At 39.9% G+C, this 14,042-nt stretch overlaps 1 protein-coding gene across 1 annotated transcript; it reads left to right on the forward strand.

The window, feature by feature from the left end:
- Nucleotides 1–2,172: 2,172 nt before the first annotated feature.
- On the forward strand, nucleotides 2,173–11,074 carry pnp6 (purine nucleoside phosphorylase 6). The gene is made up of 6 exons (XM_029522858.1): nucleotides 2,173–2,204; nucleotides 5,997–6,160; nucleotides 6,259–6,362; nucleotides 8,238–8,413; nucleotides 8,509–8,699; nucleotides 9,096–11,074. Exons 1-6 carry the CDS (start codon nucleotides 2,173–2,175, stop codon nucleotides 9,290–9,292), a joined length of 864 nt encoding a protein of 287 aa, XP_029378718.1. The 3' UTR covers nucleotides 9,293–11,074.
- Nucleotides 11,075–14,042: the final 2,968 nt, after the last annotated feature.

The raw sequence follows: 14,042 nt of genomic DNA on the forward strand, positions 1-14,042 counted from the left end.
TCACGTTACAAAATGCATAAATGGACCCATCTTCACCGAAGTATAGATACTTTGACATTGATCAACAAGTATTTGACTCAGGGCCCATTTCTCAATTTTTTTTTTTTTTTTTTTTAATTGAACTTGACTTAAACATAAAATCACACATAAATTCGGTTCCACTGATGATAGTCAGCCAAAAAAATACCCAGTGTTCTTAAGATATATATATATATATATATATATATATATATAAACTGTTTGAAAAAAAATAAACTGGAAAAGAAAAACTAATTCCTACAGCCTCAGCTGGGCTATACCAATTCACAAAGACAATAAAACCTGTTAATTAGTTTAAGTGGAAATGTTGTTTTATGGAGCTGCAGCTCTGGTTACTGGTGGACATAATGTGTCATTCCACACTTTAACAACATCACATAAAACACATTTGTTCGTGGTTTTCTTATATTTCACAGCCTACAGCAGTAGCTTTCTTTGTTCATTCTCTCATCTCTCACTCTTCCCCTCTAACAGATGAGTCAGCACTCTGAATTGTTGTACAGCCTGTGAATGTGTGTGATTGGGAGAGAGAGTGAGAGCTGTAGAGGAACTGGTTGTATCTCACATCATGCTTCCGGTATGTCATGTTCCAGGTTAGCGACTTACCTAATATTTACCTTTATTTCATACAGTTATTGTTTCTGATTTATCATTCGCCACTCATGTTTCTGTCTCAGTTCCCCCCTCAGTGTTCTCCTCTTTGTTCCCAGCCCTGTCTCTCCCAATGAACGGATCAGTGAGCTGCTCAGTCTGGTAGAAAACCGGATTTACTCTTCTTCAAACGGACCGGTCATTTGCTGAGGCCACGCCCCCCTTTGCGCTACACCAGTGACGTCAGCGCGCAGCATGACCTCCGCCGCTCCGTCCGCCCGACACAAAAATTTCCATCAGCGCCTCAGAAACGACACAAACAGCGTCCATCGTCAGATATGGAAGCGGCGTCCTCCTCCTCCTCCAGCCGGTGCAGGTAGGCCCGCCGAGGCCGGATGTTGATGAACTGGATTTAAAATAAGCCTCAGGGCTGTAGCCTGGTCTTAGTATGGGGAATCCGGCGGTGTCCAAAGAATAAATCAACATCGCAAATGCATCTAAAACGCTATCAGAGAACAGCTTAGACATAAAAACGCAGTAGCAACACGGACGCTTTATTCCGGCCGGGAGGGGGGGTGTCTCCCCCCGGGACGACACCTCTCACTGTATGTAATGTAATGGTCCATGTTACAGGTGGTTCACACTAATATCACATTTAGGCCACGAGTACCTTTTTACTGTCATACAAATGAAATTCATTGGTAACATCCAGGGACGTTGATAACGCTCTTATGGGACACATGACACATACTAGGACATTTAAACTTGTGCGGATAAAGAATCTTTATGAAAATACGTGTTGCAATAAGCGTGAAAGGCGTACACTTTCTATCGAAATAAGGAAACTGCACGGGTCATGGCATTCTGATTTATAGAGGGGCATGTGGTCCAATAAAAGAGGACTACTGGCGGCCATGGTAACATCTTCATCCTGCCATTTTTATTTCTCTTCCTCCCCCTTTAAAACTAAGAACAGCCCAAACCAGCCAGACTAAACTCTCTGGATAGAAAAACAGACCGGCAGCACCGCGGACAGCTCCGCGCCTTTCCGCCGGCCCGCGAGGGTGAGAGGAGGGGGCGCACGCGCTGACTTCCTGCTCCTGGTTACAATCTTCACAAGCTTCACTGCAACACAATACAAAGTGTGTTGTCAAAGGCATGTGCAGCCTGTATAATCATCATACAGGCTTTAATGTGGGCTGTAAAAAAAAAAAAAAAAAGAAGAAGCAGAAGAAGAATAACAATGAAATAATTTAATCAATATTAAACAGAGAGAGGGACAAACAGATACTTATATAGATGGACCGAAAGGGGGACGTTTTGAACATAATATTATAAGAACAATTCACCAACATTCATAAAAAAAAAAAAAAAGGTTACAAGAGACTTGGGGAGACATGAGACATCCGGGAATAGACCATATTTCAGATTACATGCTTTATGAATCACTAATTACAAAAAGATGCTCAGGTTCAACAATTGCCTGACAGCAATTTATCTGCTTTTATTCTGCTGGCACTGATCCAGTGCCGGCAGAAGGTGATGTTTGTCTCACAAAGCAGCAAAGCCTATCTGTCTGGACATCAGCTGGGAGCACTGCTAATAAATATGGCAAGTCATGCAACTAACAGTCATCCCAGCAAGCAGCAGGAGATGGGTGGAGGGGAACTTCATGCACACTTTTTTGTCCCAGGTACAAACTTTAAATGACTTTCTATGTTCTTTTTAATTTGAATTAAATAAGGAAATAAAGGGAGAAGGTGTGGCGATTGAGCAACAGTTCGATGTAGCTGTCCTCTTGGCAGGAAGCTCTAAAATGAGCTCAGAACCAACAGGATCTTTTGTGCTTTAGATTGGTCTGCAGGCTTAAGGGTCATTGTGTTTTAATGACAAAGCTTGAGGCAGGGAGGACACATTAACAATGTTATAGCTAAATTCATAACCAGAGTTATAATGTTGTACCTCAAGGCATCCCCAATCAAATCAGCAGTCCTGAAAATTATTTGGCTGCTACGCATTAAATGGCAAAGTAAAAACCTATAACTGTATTCCACAATGCATTATTTAGACTGACTTTTACACAGCGTCTTTCCACAAGTGTTTTCCCCTGCAGCTGCTTCTTCCTTTGTATTTCAGATTGTCATTGCAGAATATTGCCATGTCTTAGTGTCAGTTTTTAAGACTCAACTCATCACTAGAACATGGAGCACACCAGAAAAACTGGTTATGTTAAATTTCAAACCTCAGATATACTCAGCTGTGTTCTTGTTTTTTTCACCTGCAGGCTTTTACTGTGTGTTATGTAGATTAAAAGTTATCTGCAGAACCTGTTCCACTGCATAATTGTTCATGCACACATGGATACACCTATATGGTTGCCTTCTGTGAGCATGTTCTGTTCCAGCAAAGTCTATGCTTAACTCGATATGATGCAATTGTTCATTCCCCTCTCTTGTGTGGGACTGTTCCTTATCCCCACAAATCCACTGCAGCAACTCAGATTCATACAGTTCAAAATTAAAAGCATTTCACAGTAATTAGCGGTATTATTTTACAGTGACTTGTTGTAAGTTCCCCTGTCATATCACAATGAATACCTGTAAAAACTACAGTATCCTTGGATTTTACCACATTTAAGGGTTAGGGTTAGGGTTAGGGGGTTAGGGTTAGGGTTATTTTACAGTAAAATTTTACAGTAAAATCCTGCAATCAAAAACCCCTGTTGTATCACAACAATGTCTGTAAAATCACTGCAACACAGTAAAAAGATGCAAGGATTTCACAGCATTCAACAGTGTTATTGCAGTGAAATATTGTATTTTCAAATATATCCTGACACGTCACAACCTATCCGAACTCAGCACTGAACCTGAAGGCAGCATTTCCCTTTTCTCTTCTGGGCTGAATGGAGAAGGTGAGTTACCTGCATAACGTCTGTTGGCAATACGCCCATGTTATTTTAAATGATATTAATATTTACTTTCAAGTGAACGTTTATCACAATATGTTCATATTCTGTTAGCAAGTGCCCGAGATTGTCAAACGTTCTCTCACAGTATTTGCTAATAGTGATAGCTGTCTTTTTCAGCTATCCATTCCGTTACCTTAGCTAGCTAGTTATGATATTTATTCTTTAACGCTAAATCTATGCTACTGTGTGTTACTATGTTACAGCCAAGTGCCACTGCTGTGGATGTTAATACAGCACCCGCTGCTTGATCATTCAAGGTTATGTTACTTGGATCTTGTATCGCCATTTCTGACTCAGTATTCCATTTTGATTCCAGGAATCTACATGACCACAGTAAATAATTATACTAATAATCACAGTTATATGGCCCTTTACATCAGAAATGGATCTCAAAATGTTCATAACACATGATGTGGTATCGGTTCATTTCAGGTAACATGATGAAGCCCTCTTGGTGGCTTATATCCATCGTGGGACATGTCATAATGGGCCAACAGCCTTTGTTTTTACACGGAGCAGCTGCGTTCATTCAATTGTATTCTATAAAGATCACATTTAATCTTGTAATTCAAATGTAGTAGAGGCTTCCAACTCAATGATTGTCTTAAAGTCTAAAATGTGGACAAAGACGGTACCTGAGGCAAACCCTAACCCCTAACCCTGGTGAGACCATCCTGATTTGCAAAATCATTCAATTTTGCTCTGCAGTCTGGGTATCTGCATGTTACACTGACTGTGGTCCAACAAATACCTACCAGTTCAATCACAACTATTTATTTTGTTTTGGGGCGGGCTATGTGATTTTAAAATGTCTTGTGAAATGCAAATGCAGTGAATTAAGCAGAGCGCAGATTTTCTTTGAAAGCAAAAAAAAAAAAAAACTTCCAAAAGGGTTTGGTTTAATATATCAACTGACCAACTGTGTGATGATGCATTTGAAAGAGATGCTGCATCTCATGGGGTTATCCTAAATAAAGTGAAATTGAAATAAAGTGGCTGTGCACGTTGATACAGTCCCTCATCGTAAAAAAAATCGACTAACGATGCCCAGACCACTTTGCCTAAGGCAAACCTAACCTGAGGCACCCTGGCTATGAATGGCTAAAAATCATTTTATGGTGATATGGGAAAAGGCACAGGTGAACACCTCGATAAATGCTGCCTGCAATACATAAGTCTATTTAAAACTGAAACTATCTCTGCTTATTAACAGGTGCTTCTAGGGCATCAATCCTGTCAGAGACTCAAAGACAAGAAGCGGACAACAATGAACCCTCACGTGAACACTCTTTTGAGGAAACTCATTGACTTTCGGCGGCCATCACAGTTTTTTTGCTGCAGCAGTTGTCAGGCTCAGTTTTGAGTAGTTCTTTTTTGAAGACAACTTTGCACTACAAAATTCTTGTACAACGCTGTTGCCTGTGGATTATTGAATGTTTGAGACTGACAGTAGCGCCTGACCCCTTCACGACATCCCTATATTGCTTTCTCCCTCTCTTATCTTGCCATGTAGGCCTCATTCCTAGCCTCTTACTTTTATTGTGACACAGTTGGGTAGTTGTACGGCAAGTTTCTGCACAATTTCGCTGCGTTTTAAGATGGTTTTGGAAATTTTATGAGTAGGAAGTTGCATTTTAGAATTTCTTGTCATGCATGTTGAATAAACTTTATTTGTAAATTAATATGACATTGGGCTAACATTGACTTAACCTCTGAGTTGTGTGTTGGTGGGGAAAATTCTTGAGAAAACAGTTGTATCTCAGGTTCATGATCACCTCTTTCTCAATAATCTTTACAAACAGTGTGGGACTGAAACAGCTCTCATCAAAATCACCAAAGATCTCCTTGTGGCTGCTGATTCTGGATTTCTTACTATCCTCATTCTCCTTGTTCTGAGTGCAGCCTTTGACTCCATCTCCCACACCATCCTAATTGACAGACTAGCATCCCTTAGTATATCAGACACACTTCTGGACTGGTTCAAATCTTACGTCTCTGGTCGTACTCAATTCATTCAATAAAAAACATTCACTTCCAAACCAGACCCCCTTTCCTCTGGTGTACCCCAAGGTCCTTTTCATCATCTTCCTCCTCCCTCTTGGCCATATATTCTGTAAACATAACGTTCATTTTCATTGCTACGCAGACAACACCCAGCTCTACCTGTCCACCAGTGTCTTGTCTTGTAAGGAGACCTTGAGAGTGTAGAAAGGCGCCTATAAATAAAATGTATTATTGTATTTTATTATTAAAACTGTTGCTTTGTTTTAATGTGTTTATTTTTTTGCTGACAGTGATGATGGTTATGGTGTTATTATCACAAGACAAGATAAAATCAGAGCTAAAATTTCATGATATCATATATTAAACCAATTTGGTCTCTTATTTGATGCAGTTATGAAGAGTACAAGGAGACTGTGGACTGGCTGCTGTCCCATACTGAGCAGCGTCCTAAAGTGGCCATCATCTGTGGGTCAGGCCTTGGCGGTTTGGCTGATCTGCTGGAAGACAAGATGCTGTTTCCGTATAAGGACATCCCACGTTTTCCCACCAGCACCGGTACATTGTCTCTGTCAATTTCACAGTAGTTAAAAAAGTAAAGCCAAAGTGTGTGGACACAGCAGCAGCAGCTCATACTGTACATGTGTGCTGAACAGTGGAGGGACATGCCAGTCGGCTGGTGTTTGGGAAGCTGCAGGGCCGTGAGTGTGTCTGTATGCAGGGGAGATTTCATTTCTACGAAGGCTACAGCATGGACGTGGTAAGTGACAGCATGTAAAGAATACAGTCTATACTGTATACACATTTGTGCTGCATCATTAAAATATAAAAGAAAGCTGTTGCATCATTATTATAGGTGGTGATAAAATCATGTGTGAATTCCACAGTTCGCTCAGTTTTGACCCAGAACAAATAATAAACCAAACTGAGACTAAATAATCATCAGGCCCCCAAATATAAGCTGGGTACCATTTAAATTTTTACACTTATCTGTACAGCCATAGAGACACACGATTGGTTGGTTGTTAAAATATTCAAATATATATAATCAAATATTTTTGATTTCGCTCCTAATAGTCTGCTTTAGTATTAAACTGGAAATACTTTAGAACAAATAAAATTTGAAGAGTCCCCACAAGCGTTGCAGTTAAAACCTATGTCCTTCCTCCAAGTTTCTCTGGGAGCAGTTTCATTTTACACTTTCTGTCACAAGCCAACGGGCTTCTGCATTTTGAAACCTTGGTAATGGAAATTATATCCTATACAGGATAACTGAGCCCCTCCTGGAAGTTTAAACTCTGACTTTGTCATTCACTTTGAGAAAAACATTCACAGTTTCACAGGATAATCTTTAAACCACATATGTGAAGAAAAACTCTTTCTATTCCTCTCTCGGGGGCAACACGCATAATTTATATTCAGCCAAATCTCTTTTCTTTAAGTTCCAAACTAATATTATGACGATGACTAATATTACTTTATCTATGAACTAAATTATTATTTCAGTTTAACAGCTCAAACTGGCATGTTTTCACATCATTTAATGTTCCTACTGAAAAAAACTGCTAAGCCTGAAAGATATTAATATAGTGGCTAAAGATTTTCTGGAAGTGTAGAAGGATCAGCTGCAGGGTTGTGATGACAGCAGGAAAACCATACAGTGTGTCAAAGTGATACTGGCCTTTGGCCCATGGAGATAGTGCATACTAGTTTTATTTTAACACCAGCAATGATTTCCACATAAAATGATCCATGATTCTACTAAATCATAAAATCCTGTTTTATGCAAATGCTATTTAAAAGGTAAATGCATCACGACCCTCTGCTATTGAGTCCAGAGTACTTAAGATATGCCATATAATAAATGCAGCTCCCTGAAACATCAGCACGAACTGAGCTGAACCCAAAATATTTTGACTCTCTAAAAGCCATGTAGGGTTAATTCTTTCCATGTGTGTTAAAAATGTGCCAGGTGCTTGGAGCGAAGTTTTCTTAGACTTTGTCCTGTCTTATAGTCCTTAACTTCATCTTGACATCTTGACTGAGCAGACTCCCCCAATGAGCAGAGCAGGGGAAATAATCTTTTATGACTGAAAAGCATATTACACTGTTTGCCTTTCAGCAAACAATGTAATAAAGTCAACACGCCATTTACAGCTCACCACAACAATTCCACCACTGATAGTTCTGTTAGTGCATATGCAACACAGCCATGAGTCCAAATGTGCCAAAGTGCATCAAATAAGATGCGAAATTTATATTAAACAGCCTTGGGCTCCAATAGACATTGACCTTAAATAAACTTGAAAATGCAGGAAGCAGCAGAGCACTTCATAGTCACACTGTAAATATATGTAAAAAAAAAAAAAAAAAAAAAAAAATCCAAATGTGACTCATTTACAGGCCATCAGCCTCTCTATAAAGGTTACAACAGAACTGTGACAGGCCAGAATCTACGATAAGAAAAGTCCTACAGTCTACTCACGTCAACATTTTGAAATATTCTTGTGTGTTATGAAAGATGGTTCAAATCTGCCCCTATCTTTTAACTCCCTTAGCTTGTAATAATCAAATAACCAGACAATAAAAAGGAACAACTCTATCCGTCCCTGTGTGTGTCCCCCCCCCCCCCCAGGTGACATACCCAGTGCGAGTTTTCTCCCTGCTGGGTGTGGAAACTCTGATCGTGACAAACGCAGCAGGTGGACTCAACAGTAGCTACAATGTGGGAGACATCATGCTCATTAAGGATCACATTAACATGCCGGGCTTTGCAGGGCAGAACCCACTTTGTGGGCCCAATGATGAAAGGTACAGCAAAAGTGATAATCACCAAAGGGGGTCTGTGAAAGTGACCTCAGCGTCATTAGCTTCAAAGCCAACTCATTCATCTAATGTGTTTTCAGGTTTGGAGTGCGCTTCCCCTGCATGTCAGATGCATATGACCGTGATCTGAGGGCTCTGGCCAAGCAGACAGCAGCTGAGCAGGGCTGCGACAGCTTCCTGCAGGAAGGGGTTTACTGCATGCTTTCTGGACCTACATATGAGACCATTGCAGAGTGCAAACTCCTGCAGAAGCTGGGGGCCGACGCTGTGGGTTCGTACAGCTCCTGTGTGCTTTAATACAACGATACAAACATGTTCTAGGAGGGCCGACAAGAGGGATGAGCTGTGAAAATAATTGCTTTGAATACTTAAATACAGACAGAATTCACATTGTTGCACTAATCACTGAATGGTTTGTTTTTATGTAAGCACAGTCCTGTAACACAGCTTTTACGAACAACCCTGCTGATAAATATAGATTTATGCAAATGTTAGCTATTATTCTCCATACTAAGACCTAATAGTCTTACTAGACCTGTTCTGCTCTGTTCTTGAAAGAATGAAAGGATTTGAAAATTGTGGAAATTCACAGTGGCATGCCACAGATTTTAGCAGTTTTAAAGGGTTTAATATCCTGAGACAAATAATTCCTCTTCCTTTTGTCCAGGTATGAGCACAGTCCCAGAGGTGGTGATAGCTCGTCACTGCGGATTGCGTGTCTTGGGTCTGTCTCTCATCACTAACAAGGTTGTAACAGATTATGAAAGCAACGAGAAAGCAAATCATGAAGAAGTGCTTCGGACCACTAAGCAAAGAACCCAGGACCTCCAGAAGCTCGTCAGCCACTTCATCACCAAAATCTAGTACTGTCATCTGAAAGCAGTCTGCACGACAAGAAATATATCATACTTATTTTCTTACTTAATGATGGGGTGATCATAGCTTTTAACATAACTTAATATATATTTGCAGATGATGTGCAGAGTTGTTTAATTTACAGAGGATCTAGGGACTTCGGTGAGATATTTTTAAAGTAGAGAGCAGGTGAAGTTTTAAAAAAACTAAAAGGAGGCAGTTGATTTATTTTGCATATTGCACATTGCATTGGCTAATGTTATGTCTCAAACACACTATTCTGTTATAAAATGATCTGGTATGTCCTAGGTCATAGGTCATCATGTGAACTAGAAATGCTGTGGTAGCTACATTAGCATCAAACAAAGTTGAAGGATTTGGGGGTTTTAAAGTTAGAGCTGCATCATACAAAAAGGCTGTGACTTCACCGACAACTGACTTTGTACAACTGAGTGTGTCTAAAATGTGTCATGATTATTGGACAGTTTTCTTTGAAGTTTATGCAGCTCGGCTGCTTGTGATTACTACTGAACAGGTCTAGCCTTCAGATATTTTGATTTTATGTTCTTTTGGTGGAGATGCTACAAAACCGACTTCTGTTTTTCAAACCCCATCTTTTAACAACTTTCCATCATTAAGGTTTGCATGTTGTTACTGATATTATTTATACTTATATTTATTACAGGATTAGGTGCTATGTGTCTTTGTCAGTGAGAGCTGTGTACGGAAGCTGCCAGATGTACTCCGAACATACAGCATGTATGGCCCGGTCTTAAAACGTTAACACAGGGCTAAAGAAAATAGGCCATTAATCCAGCTGGGTTTATTTGTTTCTTAGAGGTAAATTCACATAGTAATAGCTTCTAATGAAAGAGTACAGAATGTCTTTTGCTATCAAACATCATTGGAAACAACTGTCACTTATTACGTATTACAGATTCGTACCGGATATTTATTGTAATCGTTAATCAGAGCTTTATTGACATACTTCCATTAACAAATCAAAGTTGTTTCTTTTTGAATTACACAAAAAAATATACATATTTAATGTATTTATTAATTAAATCAATGTCAGTTTTTCAACACAGGAAGAAAAATAATTTTTTAGATAAATCTGTCAAAATATCACAATATTAGAGATATCTTATTTTAAATTCTTTATATTATTTGTGATTCAGTAAATTTTTATATATAATTCAACTGATGCGATGACCTTTTCCTGTGACTGATGGCATTTGGATCTGTTTCTATTTGCACAACAAGAGACCATAACACTGTAATATCAGCAAGGACTATAATACCTGGACCTGCAGTTTTCAATTTCCTTGGAACTGATCTGGGACCTCCTGCCAGATTCCTTTGACCACCTCATTCATTAGAGCTGGAAAGGCTGGGAAAATCCTAGATCAGCAGTCCACCTCCCAGACCATTTGTATCAGGCTCAACATCAAGATGCTAATGTAAGTCTTCAAGGGGAATTCTACTCTGAACGAGGCCTTCCATCATCACAATGTAAAATCTGGAGCAGCTCCAGGCACAATACTGGGACTTAGTTATTTACACACCATGACGTCTTGCTAAGACATTCTATTTCCTTATTTCAGTAGTCTTGGGGCCTATATTCACAAAAAAATTAAAAAATAAAAAGCTTGAATCCATTCACTACTACCATGTTTGCTTTTCTCCCGTTTAGGTGTAAAGAAATCTGGAATTATTCTTCTAGTCTGTATTTATGCTGAGTAACCTCTATTGTATGCTCTGAGGTTAAAAAAATATTTACTTTCAACATACACTGACTTTCTCTCTGTTGAATTAAAAATCTATTTTCATACAAATTATGGCGCCCTTGAGATTAAAAAAAAAAAAAAAAAAAACTTGTAGATGATGTCTCTATGTTGTTATTTTCTGCTCTGGGTGAGTGCACACATTTATCTGTTTGTGTATTTGTGTGTAAGTGTGTGCAATGATGGAAGTTTGAGCTAGAATCAATCAATAAGGATATAAAAGTTTGATTTGAAGGAGAAAAATCCAACTTTTAGTGCCAGTGAAGGATATAAAAGGAGAGAATCCACACTCTCAGCACAGACACACACACACACACACACACACACTATCACTACATCCATACACTCCCTCCTCCTCTGTTGAGCTTCAATCCTTCACTTTAGACACACCTCGAGACGAAGATGCAGTGAGATTGAGACGAAATGGAAATGGCTGTTCTGTGCCCTGCTCCTTTCTGTTACATAACTGATCTGCATACAGCGTGTGGACATGCAGCCCACTGTGGAACTGAAATATTCATACAAATGAAGAAGGCAGCCAGCGCAAACACAACGCCTGTAACTGGGCTGGATTGTATTTACACGCATCTGCACGGATGCTACACCCCTTGACCAGCTTTACTGCAAATAGTGAGACGTCTACCGAGATATGCATGCAAGATGCAAATAACAAGCTGCTCTGCTTTGAATGGAGGAGAGACACAAAACGTGCAGAGGAAGACAGACGACAGGAGTGACTACAAAGAAGAAGAGAAAGTGTTTGACTCGGCAGTCCCTGCAGGCTGGCGACAGGCCTCATGTGTAATGTAATGTTGATCTATCTATCACCGCTGTGCCAAGCGGGCCCAGAGCCCAATATTGATTATTATTGGGCGAAAGAGAAGCAAAGGAAATAGAGCGGGACAGCTCTGCTGAGTTCACACTCTCTGACACTGTCACGCTCGCACACACACTCAGTGTCACACACACAAGCTGCTCCTGTGCACTGTCATGTACCCGAGTTCATATTGTCTGTGCGGCAACAGTGCTGTTGTTCGTGAATGTGACTTGAAAGCTGAAGAGAAGGCTTTGGTGATGGAACACCTCTGCTGACTTTGACATGCTGCCTCCAAAAGATGTTGGCTGCCAGCAGTGTGTCAGCAATGTACCAACATGCAGCAAGGTGGATCTGGAAAATAACACGAAGGATGTTGACAGGTCGAGTTCATCTACAGATGTATATGCACGATCTCAACTACAAGTGAAAATGCTAAATGTTAACATCCAGCATTGACTGCACCCACAGTGCTGAAAATCTCACTAAATCACATGTTGTCAATAACTTTTAACTCCATGAACTCACTCCTTTAAGAAGCCCCAGTGCTTTCTCCAACAGTGGGACTTCATTACAACAGGAGCTTGAAGGCAATTAACAGGATTTCTAGCAGAAAGCACAACAAGGTAGTCTGGGTGTTATGAAACCTGTTAACCCCAAGAGAAGTACCAGAACCTGTTCAAACCGACTACATGGCAACCTGCACTAAAGAAGATAGTTCAGTTAAGTCATGACACTGAAGAAATAGTTACACCCTGCAAACAGACACCACCTGCTGGACGAGTAAATAGGCAGCTTCATGTTCACACTGAAAGTCACGCTGGCTGCCCTCTATGGTCCATGATATTCAGGTACACACTGTAGGTGTGACTACCTGGGAATAAAAAGTGAAGCCAATACTGAAGAACCTTAAACCTGCACTCTATCTAATGACCATCAGTGGGCTGGGGAGAAAAAAAAAAAAAAAATCAGGTTTGATTGAAATCTATGGGTAAACGGCCCAAATTCAAAACTTGATTTAGTAGCTCTGAAAATGTTTTCCAAATGGGTTTATGGCCTGCATCAGTATTGAGTATGTATGTAATTATGATCCAATTTAGAGGAATATAGAGCAGTATATCCTCTAGGGTGAGGCTACTGTGTGATTGACTCTGGCAGGTGTGTGTGGCACAGAGGTGGTCAGATCTGCCCTCAAAAAAAAAAAAAACAACAACATGGCGACAACCAATGTGAAAACACAAGGCCTCAAAATGGCAGTTCAAAAACCAATGTGTGACGTCACGGTGGGTTGGCACGTGGTGGAGACCGGTTTGGAAGGATTGGGAGATCTACTAATGTGAATTGTGGTTGGTTGAATCTTTTTTATGGGTCCACAAGTTTAAACTGTAATCTTCTCTACAGTGAATTCCGTGTCACAGCTCATTACCATAAAGTTGCCTGAAATTACATTTTTCCTGTCACCCACACCGCTCAACATCCGTGGCCAGCAGGAATACTGCCAGAAGATGCTGGCTCACATATAAAATGAATGACTTCCAGTCACTTTGACATTCATGCTGCTTTTGGTCTAAACAAACAGGTTCAAACTTTAACAGTTTTCTGTCCCCATGTTTCCAAAATCTTAATGCAGGTTTGAGTGATGTTTACAAAGATACACTGCTACAGTTGACTGCATTAAACCCAACTATTTTATAGTTTTCAACTCATGCTTCTTCTCAGGTGTCACAGCAATTCAGGACAATGGAGTTGGAAAGGCACAGAAGTAATAATATTAATTAATAAATTTTAGCTCTTCCTGTCCGAGGCCTCTGGTTTTGGTTTTGACTCATTGGGAAAGAAATGGAAGTTTAAAGGGTGAAAATGTCCAATGAAATCAACCTATGGAGCTTCTAAAACACACACAGGTCAACTGAAATATATTTTTAATATTCATCTTATGTGAAGCGCAGTTCTTTTTCCAGATTTAATCCAACAGAAGGAAAACGCTGCCAGCCATACTTGCCCTCCTTCTAATTACAGTCCCATTACTTTATCTTGAATATTATCACCTCTTGCAGTAAATGAGTAAAAGAAATACATATGAGTACGTCTCATTCTCCTAATAAGATCTGTGGCTTTGCCCCAGCTCTGCACAGTCAACCAGCCTTTAATGAAAAAGCCT

This window comes from Echeneis naucrates, chromosome 16 (genome assembly GCF_900963305.1).
Source record: "Echeneis naucrates chromosome 16, fEcheNa1.1, whole genome shotgun sequence".
Lineage (NCBI taxonomy): Eukaryota > Metazoa > Chordata > Actinopteri > Carangiformes > Echeneidae > Echeneis > Echeneis naucrates.